The sequence below is a fragment of the Mobula birostris genome, chromosome 5, assembly GCF_030028105.1.
Source record: "Mobula birostris isolate sMobBir1 chromosome 5, sMobBir1.hap1, whole genome shotgun sequence".
NCBI classification, from domain to species: Eukaryota; Metazoa; Chordata; class Chondrichthyes; order Myliobatiformes; family Myliobatidae; genus Mobula; species Mobula birostris.
In genome coordinates, this window is record NC_092374.1 from 168,884,204 (window position 1) to 168,911,958 (window position 27,755).

The 27,755-nt window shown below is 43.7% G+C and overlaps 1 protein-coding gene across 7 annotated transcripts in view; it reads left to right on the top strand.

Annotated features, from left to right (window-relative positions):
• Positions 1-13,990, top strand: part of farp1 (FERM, RhoGEF (ARHGEF) and pleckstrin domain protein 1 (chondrocyte-derived)) — a 263,668-nt gene extending 249,678 nt beyond the window's left edge. For 5 of the 7 annotated variants that reach the window (XM_072258822.1, XM_072258824.1, XM_072258825.1 and 2 more), the window contains exons 25-27: positions 1,007-1,114; positions 3,542-3,693; positions 11,317-13,990. In XM_072258822.1, coding sequence (XP_072114923.1) covers positions 1,007-1,114; positions 3,542-3,693; positions 11,317-11,398 — 342 coding nt within the window. In that variant the 3' untranslated portion in view covers positions 11,399-13,990. Of the gene's footprint in view, positions 1-1,006; positions 1,115-3,541; positions 3,694-11,316 lie in introns of those variants that run through there. The other 2 variants (XM_072258827.1, XR_011886088.1) reach the window with 2 other exon arrangements.
• Positions 13,991-27,755: the final 13,765 nt, after the last annotated feature.

The following is a 27,755-nucleotide window of genomic DNA, read 5'->3' on the forward strand; positions in this document are numbered from 1 at the left end:
CTAACTCTGCTAGGAGTGTTTCGAGAGGGGTCCTCACAAGGATGTGATTAAACTAATGAGAGGGTGCAGAAAAGATTTGCAAGGATGTTATCAGGGCTGGAGGGGTTGGGTTATAAGGAACAAATGGATAGGCTGGGACCGTTTCCATTGCAGCAAGGGCGATGCAGGGGTAATTTATAGAGGATTATAAAATCAGGAAGGGCACAGATGGAGTAGGTCATCTTTTTCCACAGGGCAGGGAGTCTAAAGCTAGAGGTTATGGGTTTAAGCTGAGAAGGAGATACACAATGCTGGAGAAACTCAGCAAGTCAGGCAGCATCTATGGAGGGGAATAAACAGTCAACACTTCCCGATGAAAGGTGTTGGCCCGAAATGTCAACTGCTTATTCTCTTCCATAGATGCTAGCTGATTTGCTGAGTTCCTCCAGCATTTTATGTGTGTTGTTCTAGATTTCCAGCATCTGCAGAATTTCTTGTGTCTTAAGTTTTTCCACACAAATTTTTGGGTATATGGATTGAGCTGCCAGAAGAAGTGGTAGGAGCACAAACAATTAAAACAGGTACATAAAAGACGTTTAGAGAGATGCACAGATAGGAAAATTCTAGAGGGATGTGGGCTGAACATGAGTAAATAGGACAGACTAGCTGAGTCTGGTATTGCCGTGGCAGGCTGAAGGGCGTGCTGTATAACTCCTTACCTTACTCAGTTCAATAAGCTCATCCCCATTTCCTTCCCTTGTCCTATATCCAGTATTCTTGAAGGACATTTCTAAATACTCCCTTATTACTTTTGACCCAAATACTGTCCAGGGGCTGCTGGAGAGCTGCTGACCGGAGTTCAAAGGCCAAAAGTCATTGGAAGCTGATACTTAAAGAGAGGAAAAGAGTGTGACTGGGCTGTATATAACTCCTTCCTGATGCTCTTTTTTTATTGTGCAATCTCATTTATGATCTCCTAGCAATGTTTCCATTCTCTGATGTGTGTGTGTCTTTCCTCCTGTGTCAGAATCAGTTATCTGGGAACTTGCTGAGGAAGTTCAAGAACAGCAATGGCTGGCAAAAGCTTTGGGTGGTCTTTACCAACTTCTGCCTTTTCTTCTACAAATCACATCAGGTGAGTGAGCCCCCATGGGTGAATTTGTATTGTGTGTGCCTGAGGCCAATGCCCTCTCTTCCCTTGTTAAAACAGTGAGTAAAATATCAAAGCACACATCCTGTGCAACACCTCTCACTTCCCTCAGTGCCTTCTGGTCACTCAAGTCAGATAGGTCATATAACCTCTGACCTAAAGCAAATTCAGCTAATTTGGTGAGGTTGATTTAATTGGCATTGGTTTGTTAATGTCACGTGTACAGAGATACAGCAAAAAGCTTTTATCTGGCGTGCCATCTAGACAGACCAAGCTGTACATAATTATATCAAGGCTGTAAAAAGGAAATGGAATATAATTGTATTGGTCAGGATTCCAGGGAAGACTTCCTTAACCTTGTAAATAGTTCAAGATTTTTATAGCTATTTATGGCCCTGTAAAAGATGAAGTATTTGAATTTTCTGTAAAGTTAATGTAGAAACCCAGTTGGATAAGTGTTTTGTTCATTTGCCATGCCTACAAATCCAGCACCTATTGCACATTCCTTTCTGCCCTCAGCTATGTAATGTTTCTCATTGGAGGCCATTTGGCCCACTGAGCTGATGCTGACCCGTAGCAATCCCATCTCCACACTTATTTCTCTGCGACCTACTTGTCCAAAGCTCATTCACCCTCTGCAGTACAATTTTTGCTGGGCGATTAACCCATCAACCTGCATAACTCTGGGATAGGGTCATACAGCAGGGAAATAGGCCTCTCGTCCCAACTGATCCATGCTGACTACAACATCCTTTCTGCCAGTCCCAATTGCCTGCATTTGACCCATAAGCCTCCAAGCCCCTCCCCTCAATGCCTCTTATATGTTGCAGTTGTACCCTCCTTGACCACTGTCTCCGGTAGGTCATTCTGTTGCTCACTGCCTTCTGTGCAATCAAACTATCTCTCAGGTCTCCCTCCTCAATTTGGTTTGGATTGTTGTTGTTCACTTCAATTGTTCTGCATGATTTGTATTTTTTCCCTTTTCTCTTGCGCATCAGGTGTTGGTCTTTTATTTTCATGTTTTTTTTCTTTGATTGGGTTATTTTGGGTTTCTTGCTCTGTGACTACCTGTGAGCAAGAAATCTCAAGGTTGTACAGTTTACACATTCTTTGATAATAAGCATACCTTGAATCTTACTTGTATCTAAGCCCTGTAGTTTTGGCCTCCCCAACACTGGGGGAAAGACTATAACTGTCCACTTTATCTATAGCCTTTGGGATTTTATAAATCTCTATGAAGTCACCCCCCCCCCACCCCAATCCTTCTGCACTCCAAGGAAGATATAGGAGGAAACTGGGAGAACGTTCAGACTCCACACAGAGTTCAGGATCTAACTTGGCTCATGGAAACATGAAGCAGCAGCTCCACCTGCTGTACCAGCTCAGCAGTCAACTACATTTCTACACATGTAGACACCTCGAGCTCAGATTGGGTAAGGAAAGCAGATTTCCTTCCCTGAAGCATGTTATGACAATGATCTGGTTTTATCATTTGCAATTATTTACTTATGTTCAAATGCCAGCTGGCAACACTTGGGATCTTTAGCGCAGACCTTATGTTATTTTCCTTGCGGTTATAAACTGGGAAAATTCCATCTTTCCATCTGTGCAGTTTTCCACTAAATGAGGTAGAAAGTCATTCAAAACACTGAATGCATGGTATAATAGTGCTCATGTATTGAGATGTGGCTCTCTTGAATTTCAATGTACTTTGACAGTAAAGGTCCATTCAACATGGAGCTTGTCTGGGAAGTGGTTCACTGATGTTTTCACCAACATGACCTGGAACATGGAATGACACGGTACAGGTCCTTTGGCATACCACATTGTGCTGAACCTTTCACCTACTCAAAGAGTAGCCCTAGCTTGCTCACTTATCCACCTAGGACATGCTATCTAGTCTAGGCAGCATCCTGGTATATCTCCTTTGCACTCTCAGTGACCAATGACTGAAGACATCCTCACTAGAGACAGACTGATTTCCACACTATTCTGTTCCGTTGTGGTCTCCTCATTCTAGGAAGGATGTGGAAGTTTTAGAGAGGGTGCAGAGAGACTTACCAGGATGCTTTTCCCCGGATGGAAATGGCTAGTACGAGAGGCATAATTTTGATTGAAGAAAAGTATAGGGAGTATATAAGAGTTATACTTCTCTTTTTTTACACGGTCGTGGATACATGGAACGTGCTGCTATGGTTCTGGAGGCAGATACATTAGGGGCATTCAAAGGTCTTAGGCCAATGGATGAAAGAAAATTAGAGGGCTATGTCAGAGCAAAGGGTGAGACCTTGGTGAAGGTTAATTGGTTGGCACGACAGCTGAAGAGCCTGTATTGTTGAATATTTTGTAAGTGTTTCTCTGGTTAATGACCTTGCAGACCACCTCATAATGATGCTGTTGATCTTCCCCTAGGATTCCCATCCATTGGCAAGCTTGCCACTGCTGGGTTATTCGGTTACCATCCCAGCAGAGTCTGACAACATTCACAAGGACTACGTTTTCAAGCTACAGTTCAAGTCACACGTTTACTTCTTCAGGGCTGAAAGTGAATATACGTTTGAAAGGTGAGGCACTCCTGCTGTAAGTCATTTATTTGTGCACACGAGGTGACAATGGGAGGGTATGGATTACCATTTTTAATTCTGTTGGAGGGATGAGAGAGGAATGGAAAATCACTGAGGAAAGGTAGAAGGGGTTGAACAGTCAGAATGTAAAACAGACAAATCTTCTCATAGTATTTAGCAACACTATGACCATTTTGCACTATAAGACCTTGAGACAGAATTAGGCCACTTAATCCATCAAGACTGCTTAACCATTCAGTCGTGGCTGATTTATTTTTCCTCCCAACTCCATTCTACCTTTTCCCTGTAACCTTTGACACCCTTACTAATTAAGAGCCTATCAACCTCAATTTAAATATATATAATGATTTGGCCTACACAGCCATCTGTGGCGATGCAATTCCTCATTTCTGTTCTGAAGGCACATCCTTCTAGTCTGCGGTTGTGCCCTCTAGTCCTAGAGTCCCACTATAGTAAACAGCCTTTCCACATCCACTCTGTTTAGGCTTTTCAATAACACCAGTGAATGACATTTGTAATTTTCCGGTCCTCCAGAACCATGCCAGAATCTAGTGATTCTTGAAAGATCATTACTAATGCCTCCAAAATCTTCAGCTACGGCTTTCAGAACCCTGGGCTGTAGTCCAGCTGGTGCAGGTGACTTATCCACCTTCAGATCTTTCCACTGCCCCTTGACACTCTCAAATTTCTGGCATCCTGCTGGTGTATTTATACAGTTTGAAACAATTTCTCTGTTCTGCCATTGTTACCTCTCCAGCATCATTTTCTTGCCTCTCTTTTACTTTGTGGTTATATTCAAAAAATCTTTTGGTATCCTCTTTTTTTATTATTATTTGCTACCCTTCATCCTTTCTTACCTTACTGCTTTTTTAGATGCCTTCTGCTTGTTTTAAAAATTTTCCCAATCCTCTAGCTTCCCACTAATTTTGCCATATCACATGCACATTCTTATGCTGTCTTTGAATTTCATTGGTAGCCTTTAGAATGATTCTTCTTCTTTGGGAATAACGAGCCTGTCTTGCAAATTACTCCCAGAAACTCCAGCTACCACTGCTCAAGCATTGAGCGATTCAGGGCTTATCTCATCAGAGCAGAGGATGGGAGGTGACTTGACAGATGTACAAGATGTTGAGGCACAGATAGAGTGGGCAGCCAGAGACACCTCCCCCCCCGGGTGAATATGGCAAATATAAGGGGGCATCATTTTAAGTCATTTGGAGGGAAGTATAGGGGGGAATGCCAGAGGCTTTTTTGTGCACAGAGTGGTGATGGTGGTACGGGCAAATACATTAGGGACATTTAAGAGACTCTTAAATAGGCACATGAATGAAAGGTCAATGTGGGAGGGAAGGACTTGATTGATATTGGAGTAAGTTAAAAGGTTGGTACAACATGGTGGGCCAAAGGGCCTGTACTATAATGTCCTAATCTATCTTCCATATATCCCGGCCCTTATCTCCTTCCAGTCAAATTTGGCCAGCTCCTCTCTCATGTTTGCTGGTACATTGAAATATAACGCTGGTAAAGAATGGCATCTTAGAAAGATAGATGTGACATAGGATCAGAAGATGTTGAATCCTTGTGGGTTGAGTTAAGAAACTGCAAGGGTAAAAGGACCCTGATGGCAGTTATATACAAGTCTCCCAACTGTAACTAGGATGCAGACCACAACGGAAATAGAAAAGGCATGTCAAAAGGGCCATGTTACGATAATCATGGGAGATTTCAACATGCATGTCCACTGGGAAAATCAGCTTGATAATGGATCTCAAAGAGTGAGTTTGTTGAATGCCTTTGGGATGGCTTTTCAGAGCAGTTTGTCATTGAGCCCACTAGGGGATCAGCTATACTGGATTGGGTGTTATGTAATGAACCAGAGACGATTAGGGAGCTTAAGGTAAAAGAAATCTGAGGAGGCAGTGATCTCAATATGATTGAGTTCAACTTGAAATTTGATAGAGAAAGTACAGTCTGAGGTAGCAGTATTTCAGTGGAGTAAAGGAAATTACAGTGGTATGAAAGAGGAGTTAGCCAAAGTAAATTGGAAGGAGCTGCTGGCTGGGATGTGAGCAGAGCAGCAATGGTGTGCGTTACAGGGGAAAGTGAGGAAGCTGCAAGACATTTGTATTCCAAAAATGAAGAAATACTCAAATGGCAAAATAGTACAACCATGACTGACAAGGGAAGTTAAAGCAAAAGAGGGCATACAACAAAGCAACAATTAGTGGGAAGACAGAGGATTGGGAAGCTTTTAAAAATCTACAGAGAGCAACTAAAAGAATCATTAGGAGGGAAAATATGAAAGCAAGCTAGCAAACAATATCAAAGTGGATAGTAAAAACTTTTTCAAGTATGTAAAAAAAAAAGAGGGACGAGGGTGGATATAGGACTGCTAGAAAACGAGGCTGGAGGAATAATAACAAGGGACAAGGAGTTGGCAGATGAATTAATCGAGTATTTTACATCAGTCTTCACTGTGGAAGACAATAGCAGTATGCCAGATGATGAGGGGTATGAGGGAAGAGAAGTGAGTGCAGTTACTATTACAAGGGAGAAGGTGCTCAAAAAGCTGAAAGACCTAAGGGTACACAAGTCATCCAAACCAGATGAACTGCATCCTAGGGTTCTGAAAGAGGTAGCAACAGAGATTGTGGAGGCATTGGTAATAATCTTTCAAAAGTCGTTGGACTGTGGCGTGGTGCCAGAGGACTAGAAAACTGCAAGTGTTTCTCCACCCTTTAAGGAAGGCAGCAGAAAGGAAATCGTAGACCAGTTTAGCCTGGCCTCAGTGGTTGGGAAGATGTTAGATTCAATTGTTAAGGATGAGGTTATGAAGTACTTGGTGACACAGGACAAGATTAGGACAAAGTCAGTATGGCTTTCTTGGGGGAAATCCTGCCTGCCGAACCTGTTGGAATTCTTTGAGGAGATTACTAGCTGGATAGATAAAAGGGATGCAGTGGATTTGTATATCTGGACTTTCAGAAGACCTTTGACACATGAGGTTGCTTACCAAATTAAGACCCCTTGGTATTACAGGAAAGTTACTCCTATGGTTAGAGCATTGGCTGATTGGTAGAGGGCAAAAGTATCCCTTTCTGGTTGGCTGCCAGTGAATAGTGGTGTTCCGCAGGGGTTGGTGTTGGGACCGCTTCTTTTTATGCTGTATTTCGATGATGGAACAGATAGCTTTGTTGCCAAGTTTGCAGATGATACAATGATTGGTGGAAGGGCAGGTAGGCTGCAGAAGGACTTAGGCAGATTAGGAGAATGGGCAAGAAAGTGGCAAATGAAATACAGTGTTGGAAAATGCATGGTTATGCACTTTGGTAGAAGAAATTAATGTGCAGACAATCCAAAAATCTGAGATGCAAAGGGACTTGGAAGTCCTTATGCAGAACACCCTAAAGGTCAACTTGCAGGTAGAGTCGGTGGTGAGGAGGGCAAATGCCAGGTTATAATTTATTTCAAGAGGTCTGGAATACAAGAGCGGAGATGTGATGCTGAGGCTTTATGAGGCACTGATGAGGCCTCAACTTGAGTATTGTGAACAGTTCTGGGCTCCTGATCTAAGAAAAGATGTGTTGGCATTGGAGAGGGTTCACAAGGATGATTCCAGGAACGAAAATGTTATCATATGAGGAACATTTGAAGAATGAGGTGGGATCTCATTGAAACCTTTCAAATGTTGAAAGGCCTAGACAGAGTAGATGTAGAAAGGATGTTTCCCATGGTGGGGTGGTCTAGGACAAAAAGGCACGGCCTCAGAATAGAGGGGTGCCCATTTAAAACAGAGATGCAGAGAAATTTCTTTAGCCAGAGGGTAGTGAATTTGTGGAATTTGTTACCACAGGCTGCTGTGGAGGCCAGGTCATGGGTGTATTTAAGGCCGAGCTTGATAGGTTCTTGATTAGACACGGCATCAAAGGTTATAGGGATAAAGTCAGTGAGTGGGGCTGAGGAGGGGAAAAAGGATCAGCCATGATTGGAATGGCAGAGAAGACTCAATGGGCCAAATGGCCTAATTCTGCTCCTATGTCGTATGGTCTCTGTAGTACTGTTACTTAGCTGTAATACCAATACTTCCAATTTTAGTGTCTCCCACTCAAGTTGCAGGATAAAGCCCATCATATTATGATAACAGCCTCCTAAGCCTTCCTTTACAATAAGACTATAAGATATAGGAGCAGAATTAGGCTATTTGGCCCATTGAGTCTGCTCTGCCTTTTCATCATGGCTGATCCAATTTTCCTCTCAACCCCAATCTCCTGCCTTCACTCCGTATCCCTTTGTGCCCTGACCAATCAAGAATCTATCAACCCCTGCCTTTAATATACATAAAGACTTGGCCTCCACAGCAGTCTGTGGCAAAGCATTCCCGATTCACCGCGCTCTGGCTAAAGAAATTCTTCCTCATCTCCATTCTAAAAGGACACCCCTCTATTCTGAGGCTGTGTCCTCTTGTCTTAACATCCATTCTATCAAGGCCTTTCACCATTCAATAGGTTTCAACGAGGTCACCCCTCACTCTTCTGAATACGGGTCCAAAGCCACCAAACACGCTTCATATGACAATTGTTTCAATCCTGGAATCATTTTCATGAACCTCCTTCGAACCCTCTCCAGTTTCAACACATCCTTTCTAAGATACAGGGCCCAAAACTGCTCACAATACTCCAAGTGAGGCCTCACCTGTATTTTATAATCTCTCAGTGTTACATCCTTGCTTTTATATTCCAGTCCTCTAGAAATGAATGCTAACATTGTATTTGCCTTCCTCACCACAGACTCAATGTGCAAATTAACCTTTAGGAATCCTGACACAAGGACTCTCAAGCTCCTTTGTGACTCAGTTTTGTTTTGAATTTTCTCTCCATTTAGAAAGTAGTCAACTCTTCCATTTCTTCTACCAAAGTGCATGACCATACACTTATCAACACTGTATTCCACCTGCAGTTTCTTTGCCCATTCTCTTAATCTAAGTCCTTCTGTAGCCTGTTTCCTCAAAACTACCTGCCCCCTCCACCTACCTTCATATCACCCGCAAACTTTGCAACAAAGCCATTAATTCCATCATCCAAATCAGTGACCTATATCGTAAGAAGAATCAGTCCCTACACAGACCCCTGTGAAACACCAGCAGCCAACCAGAAAAGGCTCTCTTTATTCCCACTCCTGCCAATCAGCCACTGCTTTATCCATGCTAAAATCTTTCTGTAATACCATGGGCTCGTAGCTTGTTAAGCAGACTCATGTGGCACCTTGTCAAGTATCCAACTTCAACTGATATTCCTTTGCTACCCTGCTTGTTATTTCTTGAAAGAATTCCAACAGATTTATCAGGCAAGTTTTTCCCTTGAGGAAAACCATGCTGACTACCACCCATTTTATCATGTGCCTCCAAATACCCTGACACCTCATCCTTCAGAATTAACTCCAACATCTTCCCAACCACTGAGGTCAGACTAACTGGCCCATAGTTTCCCTTTTTCTGCCTCTCTCCCTTCTTGAAGAGTAGAGTGACATTTGCAATGTTCCAGTCTCCTGGAACCATTCCAGAATCCAGTAATTCTTGAAAGATCATTACTACTGCCTCCACAATCTCTTCAGCCGCCTCTTTCAAAACTCTGGGGTGTACACTAACAGGTCCAGGTGTCTTATCTACCTTCAGACCTTACAGTTTCCCAAGACCCTTCTCTCTAGTAACAGTAACTACACACACTTAATGTCCCCTGATGCTTCCACTTTACTGCTAATGTAAATACTGCACAATTAAGACTGATGCAAAATACTTATTCAGTTCATTTGCCATTTCCTTGTCCCACATTACTACCTCTCCAGCAGTCCGATAGCTACTGTCACCTCTCTTTTATACTTTATGTATTTGGAGAAATTTTTCATATCCTCTTTAATATTACCTTAAGCTCCCCAATGGATTGTGTTGTTCATTACACAACGCCCAACCCAGAATTGCCTTCCCCCTAGTGGGTTCAAACACAAGCTGCTTCAAAGCTATTTCTCCCATACAATGGTTGAGCCACACATTAATCCATTTTGCATGTAGTTCAGGTAACTAGACCCTAGCTGCTCAAATTCCCTCAGCAGAACCTTTTTTCCCTTGTTCTTCCCATGTTGTTGGGTACTCATGTGGACCATGACAACTGGATTTCTCCCCTCCCACTCCAAGTTAGTTGAAATGTCCTGAACCCAGCACCAAGCAGACACTACAGTCTTTGGGCCTCTCAGTCCTTGCGACAGACAATTGTCTATTCCCTGACTATAATTTCCCCAATTACAATTTGCTTTCTTTTTGTCCCTTCTGAATGGCTCCCTGAACCAAGTTCGAGCTTATTGTATTCTGACTTTACAATTGTACAACCAAACGAAACAATGTTCTTCCAGACCCTAGTGCACCCACAAAACATTACCCTAACCACAATGCCACAGTTCAGTTACTCATCCTCCCTGCAGCCCTCACGTTCATCCTCCCAGGGAGCAACACCCTGTTTGGTGAGCTCCAAACGTTGAGACTGCCCCAGCATAGCCTCTTTCATTCCCCAATCTGCCTCACTCACACCCTCTTGTACTTGGCCACAGGCTAACTCTGGAGTATTTAAACAAAGTGGTGTGCCTGCCTCCTGACAGAGTGTCCAGGTGACTCTCCCCCTTCCTGATCCATCACGGTGTTTGAAGCTCAGATTCCAGGTCCTCAAGCAACCAACACTTGCTGTAGATGTGGTCATCAGGAACCACAATGGAGTTCACTAGCATCCACATCATGCAGCTATAACACATGATCTGATCCCGCACTCATACTTTAGTTAATTGGTTGTAATTTGGTATCTTTTTAGATAACTACTATATAAAAAAAACTCACCTGTTTTTACCTGCTACTCACCTGTGTCTCCTTGCCAAAGCCTCAGTTCCCACTTTAACTCTGTCCACTCCAACATAAACATAACTTATTTTTATTGGCCCTTGCCAATTGCCTCATTATGCAATCCATCTCAAGATCAGCAGAGAGATCACACAGGTCTTGCCAGCTTTTTATACCTGGTGCTACTCACTGTGTAAGGGCCCCCACAATCTCAAAACTCACTATTCTTTTAAATTTATTTGTTGAGCGTGTTAAAGGCCTTTCCAGCCATTCAAGCCACGTCACTCAGTAATCCTGTGACTTTAATCCAAAACTAATCACGCGACAATTTACAAAGACCAATTAACCTGTCAACCGGTAGGTCTTTGGACAGTGGGTGGAAACTGGAGCACCTGGATGAAACCCACAGTCATGGGGAGAAGGTACAAACTCCTTACAGGCAGTGACAGAAACTGAACCCGGGTCACCTGTACTGTAAGTGCTAACCACTACAGTGGTCTTTGTTTTAATTGTATAGTTTTTCTTGTGAATGTCGTGTCTCTGATGCTATGAGCCTGTGATGTTGCTACAAGCAAGTTCATTGCAACTGTGTATACGACAATAAACTTTATTTTGACTTTCTTTCTCCGGCTCTTCTCTGGTCACTGTCCTTAAAATCTTGTTAATTCCTATATGTAGCCTGGTCTTTAAAACCACTTCACCAACTGTGTCTTTTCTTTCTGCAGGTGGATGGAAGTGATCCGAAGCGCCACCAGTTCTGCTACTCGTACGCGTCTGCTGAGTCGCAAGGAATCTCATGCTTATTGATCACTCCTGTGGGGGGGGGCCCCCTTTCAAACACACTGACTTCCATCATGCCTTGATTCCTTTTCTTAAAAGGAAAAGTTAGTTTGTCTTTAAGATACGCCATGGCCATATAGTTAATTTACAATTTCAACAATCATTGTGATGTTCTTGTTACTCCCCCCCCCCCCCCCCCCCCCCACCATCACTCCCAGCTTATTCCAAAATAAGGCAAAATTCAACACTGGGCAGATTGTCTTACAGCCTAGAGTTAAAATGTTTGAAAATTATGTGTATATATATATAAAAAAAAATTAGTCAACCTTCTGCCTGGACAAGAGTTTGAAAGATTGTGTATCCAGAATGTACTTGTCTTAAAACTGTAACCCATATATGAAGTGTTTGACAACTTAACTATTGTAGACAAACTTGAGCTTTAGACCAGTGATGTTTAGGTACTGACTGATACCGATTTGACAATCATGTGGTAGGTTCAGATCAAGTCCATGTCTGGCCTGTACTGACAATGATTTAAAGAAGCCTCAGCTTTTATAAGGGCCCCAGGTGTATTATCCTTGCCCGAAGACACAGACACTTTGAACACAAGTGAACATAAAAAAATATTTATCTTATTTAGCAAGTTGTAAAAATTGCTGCTGTATTTAGAGCAGCTGTGGTTCACTTCCATTTACAAATCAGATTGGAAGCGTCCCTTGCTGAGAAGCTGATTAGATATTTACAAAGGCTCCTTTTGTGCGAGACACTAACTCGTTTCCACATCTTGTCAGATTTCCACCTACTGTTTTTATTTAGCATGATCAAATGGTTTGGAGGCTTATACATTGTCAGAGCACAACTTATAAAATTTGGAATAGTTTTGCCAGAAGGGAATAAAATATTAAATTGTTTGTGGATTTAGGGACTACACTGCTAATACACTACACTCTAGTTCCACTGAAGTAAAAGCTTGTTTCCAGGACAGCTGTTTTTACAAAAATAGACAGTTTTAAGTTTATTGATTCCCTATTAACTCTGTCAACATCCAATTTGTCAGGACTTTTTTTTTGGGGGGGTGGGTGGAGAAGATACAAAGAGAATATGAAATATTGGTGATGCTGTTGTTCTTGAACAAACAGTTGGCATCACCAGGAAACAGACAATCCCATTCCATAAGCTCATCCCCGAAGAGTACGAGCAGCACCTACAATGTATAGCCTCCGACACTAAACAATAACTTACCTTCATTTGCTGGGTGAGCAAACACTGTTGTATCTTCGATAAGGTGGATTCTGAGTTTTGGACAAGATGTGAAATGGAATCGATTTGTAAAGCAAAGGTCAGAAGATGGAATCGTTCTCAACAATCTCATTACTTTGTGAAGATTAATCCTTGAATGTGACCTAAAACATTAATTTTCAAAAGAGCTAAGTCTTGGGGAGGGACCTGAGATGATGGTTAACTTAATTCAGTGTTAACTTGGCCAACATGAATAATGCTATTGTATTCTGTCTCAAATCATTATTACCTAGGCATTCTACACAGCTTTATGTGATTTCAGTACACTAGGAATAATAGAGAGCAAAGTTGCATACTGCCAAGTTTACTGGTAGAACCGTCATTCCCTGTGGTAAGTCCTACACCTTTTTCATCTGAGGAATTCTCTGAAGTTTACCTAAAATTACTGAATATTGATGATAATTACCAAAGCATCCGGATTTTGGAGCCACATCCAGGTCACAGAAGGTAGAATACCACAGACAGAGGTCCACATACCCATACGAACGATCAGAGCTTCCGGTATATGGGGCTTCTGCATCAGATCCATGAAAGAGTTCCCAAAGGCCTGTCACCTCTCCCCAACCCCACTCTGCCAATGGCCTTCTTAAGCCCTTTACAAACATTAACATTATCTTTGGCAAAACATTTGTTTAGAAGCCTATCGACTAACAGGGTCAACTTGCCTTAGCCAGTGTCAGGAGGAGGCCTTTTGCAAGGATTCATACTAGACATTAGCCAGCATCTTCCACTGAGGCCTTGTTGAATTACAAAGGGTAAAAATTCCTGACTAGTTCAGGTACTTATTCCCTATTGTGCCTCTTCACGGGGGCAAGAAGGGTGTATTCTCTCTTGCCTTGATCCCACCAAAGCCCACTGCTGTACACTGAATGGCTGTAGCATGAACAGGGTATTCCTCCCCTGAATTCCAGTTTTTTTTGGTGAAGGCTGGAATTTAAGGGCCACATTTTGAGTTTGCCTTACTGACATTTGTCAAGAGCTATCTTGGCACAAGGAAAATGATTACAATATCCAACAATGAGAAAGCCAGTTCTGAATCAAGCGTTTAAAATGCTGGAGTTAAAAGATTCTAAAAAAAAAACTGAAGAAGCAATTCTACTAGAAGGTTATTTGTTGGGAGGAGCTGCACTGAGTATAATTATACAAATGCAAAAGTTACAGTGGAATTTCAGATGACTGTAACCAAATGTTAAAGTCACTAAGTGCGCAACCAACCTGTCTACAAACTTTTGCAAGGAAAGAGTTCCTCTTTTATAACTAATTGTATGGAATTTGACTTTTTAAAATGGCCTAAACCATTTCAATAAACTCTACCTTGGCATCCAGTGTTGAAACTGTCTAATATCTTTTCATAGAGGCATAACATTGTAAAAACACAGAAGGGCACTAAGCTCATTGAGTCTGCACCATTGCCTTGGAGACCAATTCTGTCAGTCTCAACATCCCCACTCCCCTCCACCTCTGATCTTCACTATAATGGTAGAAATTGTTACAAATATCACCTTTGAAAGCACTGATTGATTCAGTTTCCATTACCCCTAACGACAGAGTTCTAGATCATGAGGTTTTACATCACATCTCCCTTGACACACTTTGCCCAAAAATTTAAGTCTGTATTCTTTTGCCCATAGACTGTCAGCTAATAAAGAAGATTTAAAGATTAGCTTTATTTGTCACATATACATCAAAATACACAGTGAAATGATTCATGGGCGTCAGTGACGAACACATTCCAAGGATGCCCGCAAGTGAGGCCATGCTTCAGGCGCTAGCAGAACCTGCCCACAATTACTAACCTGAATGCCTTTGGTATGCAGCAAGAAACCGGAGCACCCAGGGGAAAAAAAAACCCCACACAGTCACAGGGAGAACGTACAACCCTATTAGAGACAGTGGCGGGAATTGAATCGCCATCTCTGACGCATTACACGAGCCGCTATACTAATGTGCCGACGGGAACAGCTTACCATCACTTTGCCTTAACTGGTTATGACCCTCATAGAATTGCACAACACAGAAACAGGCCCTTCTGATCTACCTGGTCAACGTGGGCCATGAAGCCCGCCCATAATAATCCCATTTGCCTGCATTAGGCCTGTATCCCTTCCACCGTTTGAACAACATGCATCCTGTAACATTAAGTGTCCAGTCCTGTCCTTTTTTTTTTGTGACATCCCTAGCTGTAAATATATCATAACCGCATGTTTGCACATTCTCCCTGTGACTGTGTGGGATTGTTAATCATTGTTTGTAGCTCACCGACCCCACTCACCATATTTTGTGCATTCACATTCAGTTTCTGTAATCTCTCAAAGTCTGCTCCTGTCTATCACTGCTTTCTACTCCAATACTCTCCAACAATCTCACTCCTGAAAGCACTTTACTTTTCTGTTCTATTTGTATCCCACCAACCCCCCCCCCCCCACTTTAAACTCTTCTTCCATAACCACTTCCTTCCTGCAAATTATGTTTGCTGGCTTCTATTCATCCCCTTCAGAAAGGAACATAGAACAGAACAACACAGGAACTGGCCACATGTTCCATATCCCTCCATATTCATGTGCCAATCTAAGAGCCTCTTAAATAGCCCCATCATCTCTGCTCCCATCACCACCCCTGGCGGCGGCACATTCCAGATGTCCACCATGCTCTGCATTAAAAAAAACTTTCCCCAATTGTCACTGACTCACCTTAAATGCATGCCCTTTAATACTGCACATGTTGACCCTGGGATAAAGATACCGAGTATCTATGCCTCTCATAATCTTACAAACCTCTCTCCTGTCTCCTCTCAAACCCCAGTGCACCAGAGAAAGCAATCCAAGTCTCCTTAAAGCACCTGCCCTCAAACCCAGGCTGCACACTGATAAGCCCCTTCTGCACCCTCCACTCCCGTCCCTATTATGGAATTCCTATAATTTCTTACCCGGGAACCAGTGAGACAACAGACCACATGAAGACTGTCTGGCCTAGGAATCTAAAATGATGACTGCATTTCTAGTTCCTTGCTCTGTTCTGTACTGCACTCCTTCAAGGTGATGTCATGCCCAGAAGATAGTAATTCTGAATACCATTTGAGAGTGAAAAAGGTCCTCTATCCCATCTAACCCTTTAACGGTATGGATGTCCCAGACAATATGTGCAAAGTTAAAATCACTTGAAGGTCCTTCTGCTTCTGGCCTGAGTTTAGCCCTGAGCTGAAGCTCTTCCTCCTCTGAGGTCTCCAGTGTTTTCCAGGCATCTGCTTCACTTTCAGCCTCTGGGGGTTTCCTGATTTGAGACTGCAATCCCACTCTCCCCTGAGATAAATGCTCCCCTTTGCGACTGGCTATCTCACCGCTGACACCGTGTGTTAGATACATGGGTTATCACCAAAGAAAAATGGCTGGCATCGCCTAGCACTTCAGTGCAAGGGTGCTTATTAGGTGTGTCAAAAATCAAATTTACAAAAATTAATGCAAATAGGGAAAAGAAAACTGCCAATATTTACAAAAAGATATCTACTAGAAAACACAATAATAGATCCAAGACTTATTATTCTCCAGTGTGAACCCCTGGCAGCCTCTATCTCTCTCCTCTACTGAGGGTGATCAGCTCCTTTTTTTTTATATTAGGACATACCATCTTTATTTTATAATGACTGTAACTACTTCATGGGCTGTATCATATGCTAATTTACATAGAGTCTTAAGTTAACCTTGTCGGTAATTAAAGATGGTATTAAAGATGGTATGGCCTAGTGTAAAAAAACAATTCCGCTGTATATGGCAGGAAAGGCACCATAAAGCCAACCCACGCGCATCAGAATATACTGGGGAAGACATTGAAGTAAGTGCACTTAGCACAATGACAGCAGAATGAGGTGGGGTGTTTGGATGTGGGTGTGTGTAAAGAGTGCTCTCCGTCACGTTACCACCCTGCCCAATGCTCGGCAGTCGAGACAGGTGGTCTGCAGTAACATTTCCTTTCCCTGTTTCATGGTCGACACAGAATTGGAGCTCCAGGTACCACTTGTCACTTTGGCATTACAGTTCTGAATCCAAGCCAACGCTCTGTGGTCTGTGTGAAGGTCAAACTCCCTGCCAAGGAGGTAGTATCGGAGGCTGTCAAGGGCCTACTTAGTGGCAAGACACTCCTTTTCAATGGTGCAAGACCTGGTTTTCCTTGGGAGGAGTTTTCAGCTTGGGTAAAGGACAGGTCACTCTTCCCTAGGTTCTCCTTGGCCCAGCACAGCTCCAATGCCTACTCCTGAGGCACCCACCTGGACTTTGAGGGCTTGAAAAGTGTTCTCACACTCACTCATCCATGTCACTGGGTTGCTTGCAAACTTCCCAGTAAGATTAGTCAGAGGAGCAGCCATTGTGGCAAATTGGAAATGAACTTGTGATTCCACTCTACCAGACCCTGGAAGGACTTGTTGGTGTGAGTGAGAGGACTGCTGTGGATCACTTCCACTTTGTCCACCTGTTTTCAAAGCTCTCAGCGTCCTAGCTGGCTTCCTTTTTTGCCCACTCACATTTTTGTAGATTGCCGGTGAGACCGCAGCATGAATATTCCCCAAGACCCTGTACAGATGGTCCAGGTGCTCTGACCATGTTTAGTTATGGATGACCACACCATCTAGGTAGGCTGGCCTGCAGTCCTCACAACCTTGGAACACTTGGTCTACCAGTTGTGGAGCATTCAGTCCATCAGCCACTGGAAGGTTGCTGGTGCACCATGAACTGAAACAGACCCAGGGGTGTGCAGAAGGCAGCGAAGGATTTTAATTGGTCAGGCAGGGGAGCCTGCCAATAGCCTTTAAAAAGGTCCAGTGCAGTCCCTTCTAGTAGGTCATCATAGGATAAGCATTAAAAAAAAAATGGTATTCAACTTACGGAAATCAGGGTGCCATCCTTCCTGGGGACAATGACGATAGGACTGCTCCCCTCACTATTTGAAGGCTTGATGACTCTCTGCTCCAGCATGGTCCGAATCTCATCATTTAGGGCTCCCACAAGTCGCTCTGGTACTCTGTAGCAGTAATCGCGTACTGAACTCTGGTCAGGTCTGATCCTGATGGAATGTCTTAGGACTTTTGACAGCCCTATTCTCTGCTGGAAACATTGTGGGAAATCAGCAAAAAACCTCTGCAGCTCCACTGGTTGGCAGCCGTCGAGATGGGAGAGGTCAACCTTCCTAGGCCCCTTCCAGGTATCCACAAGCCCTTCAGAATCATCTGTACAAATGTCAACAGAGGCAGGAGAAGCAGCATATTTCTCAAAGCACCATTGCTGGTGTGACTTTCTCAGCCTCTTGGTTCCTCTCTCGCATAGACTAGTATTCAGGTTAGATGGAGATTGTAACATGACCGTTGGTTTGCTTTTAGCACAAGTCATGCTAAAATAAAAAACAGCAGAGTCTACTCCTGGATTAATAAATAAGACAATAAGACCATAAGACAAAGGAGGAGAATTAGGCCATCAAGTCTACCCCTCCATTTAATCATGGCTGATCCTTTTCTCCCCCTCCTCAGCCCAACTCCCCAGCCTTCTCCCTGTAACCTTTGATGCTGTGTCCAATCAAGAACTTATCAAGCTCTTCCTTAAATACACCCAACGACCTGGCCTCCACAGCTAACTGTGGTAATAAATTCCTGAAATTCACCACTCCCTGGCTAAAGAAACTTCTCCGCATCTCTGTTTTAAATAAGCGCCCCTCTATCCTGAGGCTGTGCCCTCTTGTCCTAGACTCCCCCACCATGGGAAACAGCCTTTCCACATCTACTCTGTCTAGGCCTTTCAATTTTTTAAAGGTTTCAATGAGAATCCCCCAACCCATCCTTCTAAATTCCAGTGAGAATAGACCCAGAGCTAGCAAACGTTCCTTGTATGATAACTCTTTAATTCCTGGAATCATCCTTGTGAACCTCCTCTGAGCCTTCCCCATTGCCAGCACATGTTTTCTTACACAAGGAGCCCAGAACCTTTCACAGCACTCAAGGTGAGGCCTCACCAGTGCCTTATAAAGCCTCAGCATCACATCCCTGCTCTTGTAGTCTACACCTCTTGAAATGAATGCTAATATGGCATTTGCCTCCCTCAGCACCAACTCTACATGCAAGTTAACCTTTAGGGTGCTCTGCACAAGAACTCCCAAGTCCCTTTGCATCTCAGATTTTTCGATTTTCTACCCATTTAGAACATAGTCTGCACATTTAGTTCTTCTACAAAAGCACATGACCATGCATTTTCCAGCATTGTATATCATTGCCACATTCTTAATCTACCGAAGTCCTTCTGCAGCCGACCAGTTTCCTCAACACTACCAGCCCCTCCACCAATCTTCATATCATCTGCAAACTTGGCAACAAAGCCATCTATTCCATCATCTAAATCATTGATGCACAGCATAAAAAGAAGCGGTCCCAACACCGACCCTGTGGAACACCACTACTCACTTACAGCTAACCAGAAAGGGATCCTTTTATTCCCACTCGCTGCCCCCTACCAATCAGCCAATGCTCTAACCATACGAGTAACATACCATGGGCTCTTAGCTTGGTAAGCAGCCTCATGTGTGGCACCTTGTCAAGGCCTTCTGAAAGTCCAAATATACAATATCCACTGATCCCCTTTATCTATCCTACTTGTAATCTCCTCAAAGGTTCATCAGATAAGATTTTCCCTTAAGAAAACCATACTGACTTTGTCCTAATCTTGTTCTTTGTCATCTCATCCTTAACAATGACTCTAACATCTTCCTGACCATTGAGGCTAGGCTAACTGGTCTACAATTTCCTTCAGAAACATAGAAAACCTACAGCACAATACAGGCCCTTTGGCCCACAAAGTTGTGCCGAACATGTCTCTATCTTAATTAGAAATTACTAGGCTTACCCATAGCTCTCTATTTTTCTAAGCTCCATGTACCTATTCAAAAGTCTTTTGAAAGACCCTATCGTATCCGCCTCCACCACCATTGCCGGCAGCCCACTCCACACACTCACCACTCTCTGCATAAAAAAAATTACCCGACATCTCCTCTGTAGCTACTCCCCAGCACCTTAAACCTGTGTCCTCTTGTGGCAACGATTTCAGCCCTGGGAAAAAGCCTCTGACTATCCACACAATCAATGCCTCTCATCATCTTTATACACCTCTGTCAGGTCACCTCTCATCCTCCGTTGCTCCAAGGAGAAAAGGCTGAGTTCATTCAACCTATTCTCATAAGACATGCTCCCCAATCCAGGCAACATCCTTGTAAATCTCCTCTGCACCCTTTCTATGGTTTCCACATCCTTCCTGTAGTGAGGTGACCAGAACTGAGCACAGTACTCCAAGTGGGCTCTGACCAGGGTCCTATATAGCTGCAGCATTACCTCCCAGCTCCTAAATTCAATTCCATGATTGATGAAGGCCAATACACCATACGCCTTCTTAACCAGTCAACCTGCGCAGCTGCTTTGAGCATCCTATGGACTCAGACCCCAAGATCCCTCTGATCCCCCACACTGCCAAAAGTCTTACCATTAATACTATATTCTGCCATCATATTTGACCTACCAAAATGAACCACTTCACACTTATCTGGGTTGAACTCCATCTGCCACTTCTCAGCCCAGTTTTGCATCCTATCAATGTCACGCTGTAACTTCTGACAGCCCTCCACGCTATCCACAACACCTCCAACCTTTGTCATCAGCAAACTTACTTAACCCATCCCTCCACTTCCTCATCCAGGTCATTTATAAAAATCACAGAGTAAGGGTCCCAGAACAGATCCCTGAGGCACACCACTGGTCACCAACCTCCATGCAGAATATGACCCGTCTACAACCACTCTTTGCAAGCCAGTTCTGGATCCACAAAGCAACGGCCCCTTGGATCCAAGCCTCCTTATTTTCTCAATAAGCCTTGCACGGGGTATCTTGCTGAAATCCATATACACTACATCTATTGTTCTTCCTTCATCAATGTGTTTAGTCACATCCTCAAAAAATTCGATCTGGCTCGTAAGGCACAACCTGCCCTTTCTGCTGCCTTCCTCCTTTCTTAAAGAGTGGAGTGACATTTACAATTTTCTTGTCCTCTGGCACCATGCCAGAGTCCAAAGATTTTTGAAAGATCTTTACTAATACCTCTACAATCTCTACCACTACCTCTTTCAGAACCCTAGGATGCAGTTCATTTGGTCTGGGTGCTTAGTATCCTTAGGTCTTTCAGCTTTTTGAGCACCTTCTAATAGTAATAGTAACTGCATTCACTTCTTTTCTGTCATATCCTTCAACATCTGGCACACTGTTGGGGTCTTCCATAGTGAAGACTGAGGCAAAATACTCATTTCGTTCATTTGCCAACTCCTTGTCCCCCATTATTATTTCTCTGGCCTCATTTTCTGGCGATTCTATATCTACTCTCATCTCTCGGGTTTTTTTTTTTACATACTTGAAAAAGCTTTTACTGTCCACTTTGATATTGTTTGTTAGCTTGCTTTTATATTTCATCTTTTCCCTCCTAATGATTCTTTTAGTTGTTCTCTGTACATTTTTAAAAGTTCCCAGTCCTCTGTCTTCCCACTAATTTTTGCTTTGACATTAGTTCTGTCTTCTCTTGTCAGCCACGGTTGTAGAATTTTGCCATGAGTTTTTATTTGTTTTTAGAATACATCTATTCCGCACCTTTCACATTTTTCTCAGAAACTCACACCATTGCTGCTCTGCTGTCATCCCTGCCAGCAGCTCCTTCCAATTTACTTTGGCCAACTCCTCTCTCATACCAATGTAATTTCCTCTACTCTAACGAAATACTGCTATGTCAGACTCTATTTTCTCCCTATCAAATTTCAAGTTGAACTCAATCATATTGTGATCACTGCCTCCTCAGGTTTATTTTACCTTAAGATGGATGTGATTGGCTATTTCCCTTCCTTAGTAACTCATGTAACACAGGCAAATCTCTCCCCAGAATCATATCAACCTGTGTTTCTCCAGCAGCCCCACTTTCATAAGTACTTGTGGTCATCCAGCTCAGTAGTGAGTTCTGCCAGTCACCATGGATACATTGGACAGTAGTCATAGTGACTATAGTCAACATCAAACTCAGGGACGTAACTTTTCTTAACAAATGCTAGTGAACTACCAGAATTTAAAAGCGCTTTAACAGGTTTCCCATTAACTTTGATTATTATAAATATAAGTTCTTTCTCCTCACATCCTGCTCACAATCATTACGGTCATTATCATCATCATCACTTTCCTCTTCTCTTGGTACAGAGCACATACGTGACTTATGATCCGGCTGCTGACAAATGGTGGCAAATGCAAGTCTTAGAAGAAACTAGCAAAGGTTCTTTGCCCTCTTTTTTTTTTCCCCACTCCCCAATTCTGCAGTTACCTTGAGAGTCCCTTGGAGGGTTAGAGTCTCTGTGGCTTGGGCATGATGGCACCCCATTGCAGGCATTGAAGTACAGCAGGCCAAGTCAGGCCAGAGTGCCTTGTGCTCTCGAACCCATGTCCTGGTGTCTGTGGGGAAAATCTGCAGCAGCTGCTCCAGAACAATGGGCTCACCAATCTCCTCCATGGACTTCTGCTCTTGATGAATACATTGGAGGTAGAGACGCCTCAGGCAGTGATACCTCTCATTGGGTGACTTTCCTGGCGGAAGAGTACTAGAACAGAAGCACAGGCGTTAGGTTTCTGCCGAGATATCAAATTTAGTCAGCAGTGCCTCTTTCAGGTCAGGATATCTGTTGGACCTCTCTTCATCCATTGTAGTGTAGGCTTTGAGAGCTTTACCCATCAGTAGTGACACTAGCTGGCAGGCCCACTACTCCTCTAGCCATTGTCATATCTGAGCCATCCTTTGGAACCTGAGGAGAGTTCCCAATATCCACACCTTGTTGATAAGAAGGCATCTTCGGACCCTTCTACAGGCTTTGGAGTCCCTTCCTAAAAACATCATCCCTCCTCCGCTGGGCAGACAGAAGGTGTCTGAACAGATTTCCCAGGGGGAGTTCGAAGGTGGTAGCACTTGAAGGCTCTTCTGTTTCTGGCCTGAATTTGGCCCTGGGCTGAAGTTCTTCCTCCTCTGAGGTCTCCACTGTTTTCCAAACATCTGCTTCACTTTCAGCCTCAGGGGGCTTCCTGAATTGAGACTGCAATCCCACTCTCCCCAGAGCTGAACTCACCCCTTTGAGGCTGGCCATCGCACAGCTGCCACCATACGTTAGATGCGTGGGTTGGGTCGATGAAAGGGGAAATAGCTGGGATTGCTTAGCACTTTAATGAAAAAGGATTTTGTTAGGTATGTCAAAAATTAGTGAAAATAATGAAAATAAAACTACCAATATTTACAAAAAGATATCTACCAAAAAACACAATTATAACTCCATACTTATCCTCATCCAACGTGAACTCCCGGCAATCTCTCTCTCTCTCCTACTGACGGTGATCAGTCCTGTTTTTTTTTACTATTAGGACATACCATCTTTAATTACCAACAAAGTTAACTTAAGAGTACACATGAATTAGAATACGATGCACCCTACAATGTAGTTACAATCATTACAAAATAATCAGAGGTTTCTACATTAAATGTCGTACACCACTGTACTTTAGTGTGTTTATCAAGTGCTCTCCATCATTGTATCCCCACAAAATCATTCAGCGTCTTCCCCAACCAGAAGCCATGGATGAACCAAGAGATCCACAGTCTGCTGAGGGCCACATCAGTGGTGCTCAAGACTGTCGAACAAGAAAAATACAATAGGTCCAGGTACGACCTCTGGAAAGCCATTTCACATGTAAAGTGGCAATTCCAGACCAAACTTGAATCACTGAAGAAGGCTCGACAGCTGTGGCAGAACCTGGATGCTATCGCCTCCTACAAAGTGAAACCAATTGACATAGGTGACAATAAGGTTTGACTCCCAGATGAACTCAATTCCTTTTATGCTCATTTTGACTGACAAAACATGGAGGCACCTTCAGAAAGTTACACAGCCCCTAACAACCCGGTGACTTCAGTCTGAGACTGATGTAAGAACACCTTTCAGGAGGGTGAACCTATGGAAAGTATCTGGTCTGGGTGGGATTCCTGGCCAAATACTGAAGATATATGCTATTCAACTGGGTGGAGTGTTCACTGATATCTTTAACAATATCCTGTGGCTCCTGAACTTAATCTTGACTAATGAAAGCTAACGTAGCAAACCCTTACACGGGGAAATCTGCAGATGCTGGAAATTCAAGCAACACACACAAAAAATGCTGGTGAACGCAGCAGGCCAGGCAGCATCTATAGGAAGATGACAAAGGGTCTTGGCCCGAAACATCGACTGTACCTCTTTCTGTAGATGCTGCCTGGCCTGCTGCGCTCACCAGCATTTTTTGAGTGTGTAGCAAACCCTTGTTAACTTGTGTGGCAATTTTGAGCATTTTGTTGATGTGGACCCCAAGGTACCTCTGTTCCTCCACACTATTAAAAATCCTGCCAACAACCTGGTACTCTAGCTTCAGTTTTGACTTTGAACTGTATCACTTCTTAATTTTCCAGATTGAACTCCATCTGCCACTTATCAGCCCAGCTCTGCTGCCTGTCTTACACTAAGGCATGACAACCTTCACTATCCACAACACCACCAACCTTTATGTCATCTGCAGACTTTCTAACCCATCCTTCCACTTTCTCATCCAAGTCATTTATAAAGGTTACAAACCTGCTGGGTCCCGGAATACCACTGGTCACCTACCTCCAAACAGAATATGCTCTATCTACAACCACCCTCTGTCTTCTATGGGGCAAGCCAATCTGAATCCATGCAGTCAAGTCTCCCAAGGTCCCGTGCCTCCCGACTTTCCAAATGAGCCTACCTTGTCATCCACTGCATGACAATGAATACCTCCAAACACAGCTATTCAAAACTACATTAACATCTTTAGAATTCAAACATCAGAAAATATTTAAAAAACACTATATTAGAACATAAAACAAAACAATAACAGGCCTTTTTATCCACCATGCCTTGCTGAGCTAATTAAGTTAAAGGTGCTTAAATATGCTAATTCCTTCTGTGTGCACACAATCCATATCCTTTCATTGTATGTATAGTCATGTGCCTTTCTAAGAGCCTCTATTTGTCTCCACCACTCCTGGCTGTGCATTCCCGGCACTCAACTCTCTTAAAAAAAATAAACTGCCTCACACATTTCCTTCGGATCCGCTCTTGCTTTGGAAGCACGCCCTCTAATGTTAAAAGGGAAGCATCAAATCCATACTTGTGAAAGTTTACAAACACTGATGCTGTAAGGTAAGCAGGTGGCACAGGATGCGATGGAGAGAGTGGATACCCTCTTTATTCTGACCTGTCAGTGCCGTGAACATAAACTTGGAACAAGAATATAACATGTGCCGGCCGGTCATGCAGTGGTACTGTATCTGGTTCCGGATCCAAACCCGGCTGGCTCCAAGCACGCTTTCCGTCTGTGCCGGGTTGAGCTAGCAACTCTGCCTCTTTTTAAAAAAAGCAGACAAAATGCTAAAAGAACAGCAAGGTTGCCACCTGATGCGCCGCAAGGCATAGAGAGGAATTTTTAAAAATACATATAAAGTGGTGAATTGATACAAAGCTTCTTGCCAGTGTAAGAGATTTTTTATAAATGAATTATTAAATTTGGCATTTATAAAAAGCTACATTGATCCTACACTAGTTTATAACACACTTACCACTTTAAAAAGATTATGAAAACAAGTATGAAGATATCAGTCTTGACAATCTACTTGCCACACACTCCTTGTATTTCAGATAAGGTAACATAGAGACTCTATCAGATGTATGCAATTCTATGGCACTTTTGTGAAGACTAGCAGGAGTATTCTTCAATGGCTTCTTGGCCAATATTTTGGTGTTTAATCAATCAGCATCACTTCAAGTTCTGTTTAATTGCTACGGAAAAATCCAAAAATCAGTACTTACTCCAGTTTCGGAAATCCACAATCCTGGGAATGGGATCTTTTCTAATGCCATATATACTTGCTTGGTTCCAAGGTTGTCAAGCCGAGGAGTGGTAGTGGGGACAAGCTCCCACTACCTAAAAGTGCTCCTCACAGCATGCACCTCAAATAGCCTCTGACAACCAAAGTCCAACTCCCGGTCTTCTCATGTGGCTTAGCCTCTAAGCCCGGCGGAACTGTTTCTACTGACAGGGGAAGGGGAAAAGGCGGGTCCTGGCACCTTAAAACCAGTGCTTCGGGTAGATGGAGCTCATCAGCCTGGGAAGGCAGTCCATCTAAGAGAGGGAAAACTCTGATTTCAAACCTCCGCTGCCTTGCGGCCATACCCACTCATGGGAAAGGCTTCGGGAGTAAACCCTGAGGACAAGTCTGGAGCTGGAGTCCCAAAGGCAGCTTGACGTTACATTCAACCTCATTCTGGCAACTCCTGCGACGACACTGGTGCCAAGATGTATCAGACCTTGCCCTTCCCTTGGACAACATCGGTGTCGTGGAAAGGGGAGACTTGCTGTATGGGCAACTGCCAGTCTTCCATACAACCTTGCCCAGGCCTGTGCCCTGGGGAGGACACTTCTTTCCAGGCGCAGATCCGTGGTCTCACGAGACTAACGGATGCCACCACATACTTGCTGCAGCCTCACACATATTTAAAATTAAACACAAAATAATCTGCAGATGCTGGGGTCAAAGCAACACTCACAACACGCTGGAGGAACTCAGCAGGTCGGGCAGCATCCCTGGAAACAATCAGTCAATGTTTCGGGCCCGAACCCTTCATCAGGACTGTAGGGGGAAGGGGCAGAGGCCCTATAAAGAAGGTGGGGGGAGGGTGGGAAGGAGAAGGCTGGTAGGTTCCAGGTGAAAAACCAGTAAGGGGAAAGATAAAGGGGTGGGGGAGGGGAGGCAGGAAGGTGATAGGCAGGAAAGGTGAAGAAGGAATAGGGGAAAACACAATGGGTAGTAGAAGGAGGCGGAACCATGAGGGAGGTGATAGGCAGCTGGGGGAGGGGGCAGAGTGAAACTGGGATAGGGGAATTACCAGAAGTTGGAGAACTCTATGTTCATACCAAGGAGCTGGAGACTACCTAGACGGTATATGAAGTGTTGCTCCTCCAACCTGAATTCAGCCTCATCATGGCAGTAGAGGAGGCCACGTATGAACATATCTGAATGGGAATGGGAAGCAGAGTTGAAGTGGGTGGCTACTGGGAGATCCTGTCTGTTGTGGCAGACGGAGCAGAGGTGCTCGACAAAGCGGTCCCCCAATCTGCGTCGGGTTTCACCGATGTAGAGGAGGCCGCACCGGGAGCAAAAGATGACCCCAACAGACTCACAAGTGAAGTGTTGCCTCACCTGGAAGGACTGTTTGGGGCCCTGAATGGTGGCGAGAGGAAGTGTAGGGACAGGTGTAGCACTTACGCTTACAGGGATAACTGCCGGATGGGAGATCTGTGGGGAGGGACGTGTGGATCAGGGAGTCGCGGAGGGACCGATCCCTGCGGAAAGCGGAGAAGGGATGGAGAGGGAAAGATGTGCTTAGTGGTGGGGTCCTGTTGAAGGTGGCGGAAGTTGCAGAGGATAATGTGCTGAATCCGGAGGCTGGTGGGATGGTAGGTGAGGACAAGGGGAACTCTGTCCCTGTTGTGGTGGCGGGAGGATGGGGTGAGGGCCGAAGTGCGGGAAATGGAGGAGATGTGGTTGATGACGGCAGAGGGAAACCATGATCCTTAAAGAAAGTGGACATTTGAGATGTCCTGGAACGGAAAGCCTCATCCTGTTTAAAATTAAACAAAGTCTTCAAGAAAACCTAGACCCAAAACTCATAGCACAAGAAGGGGTAACTTGTTATTACCCTTCAACCATCAGGCTCTTGAACCAAAAGGGATAACTTCACTCAAATTCACTTGCCCCATTATTGAAATGTTCCCACAATCTATGGACTTTGAACCAGATGAAGACAGGCTTAAAGAGGTGACAAGGCTGGGCATAGAGTTCACTCTTCTGTCAATGTTGGGGCACTTTTTCAAAACAAAATAGTTATAAATGCTTACAATTAAATAATTACCAAGTAAAATAAACTAAAATGCATTAAA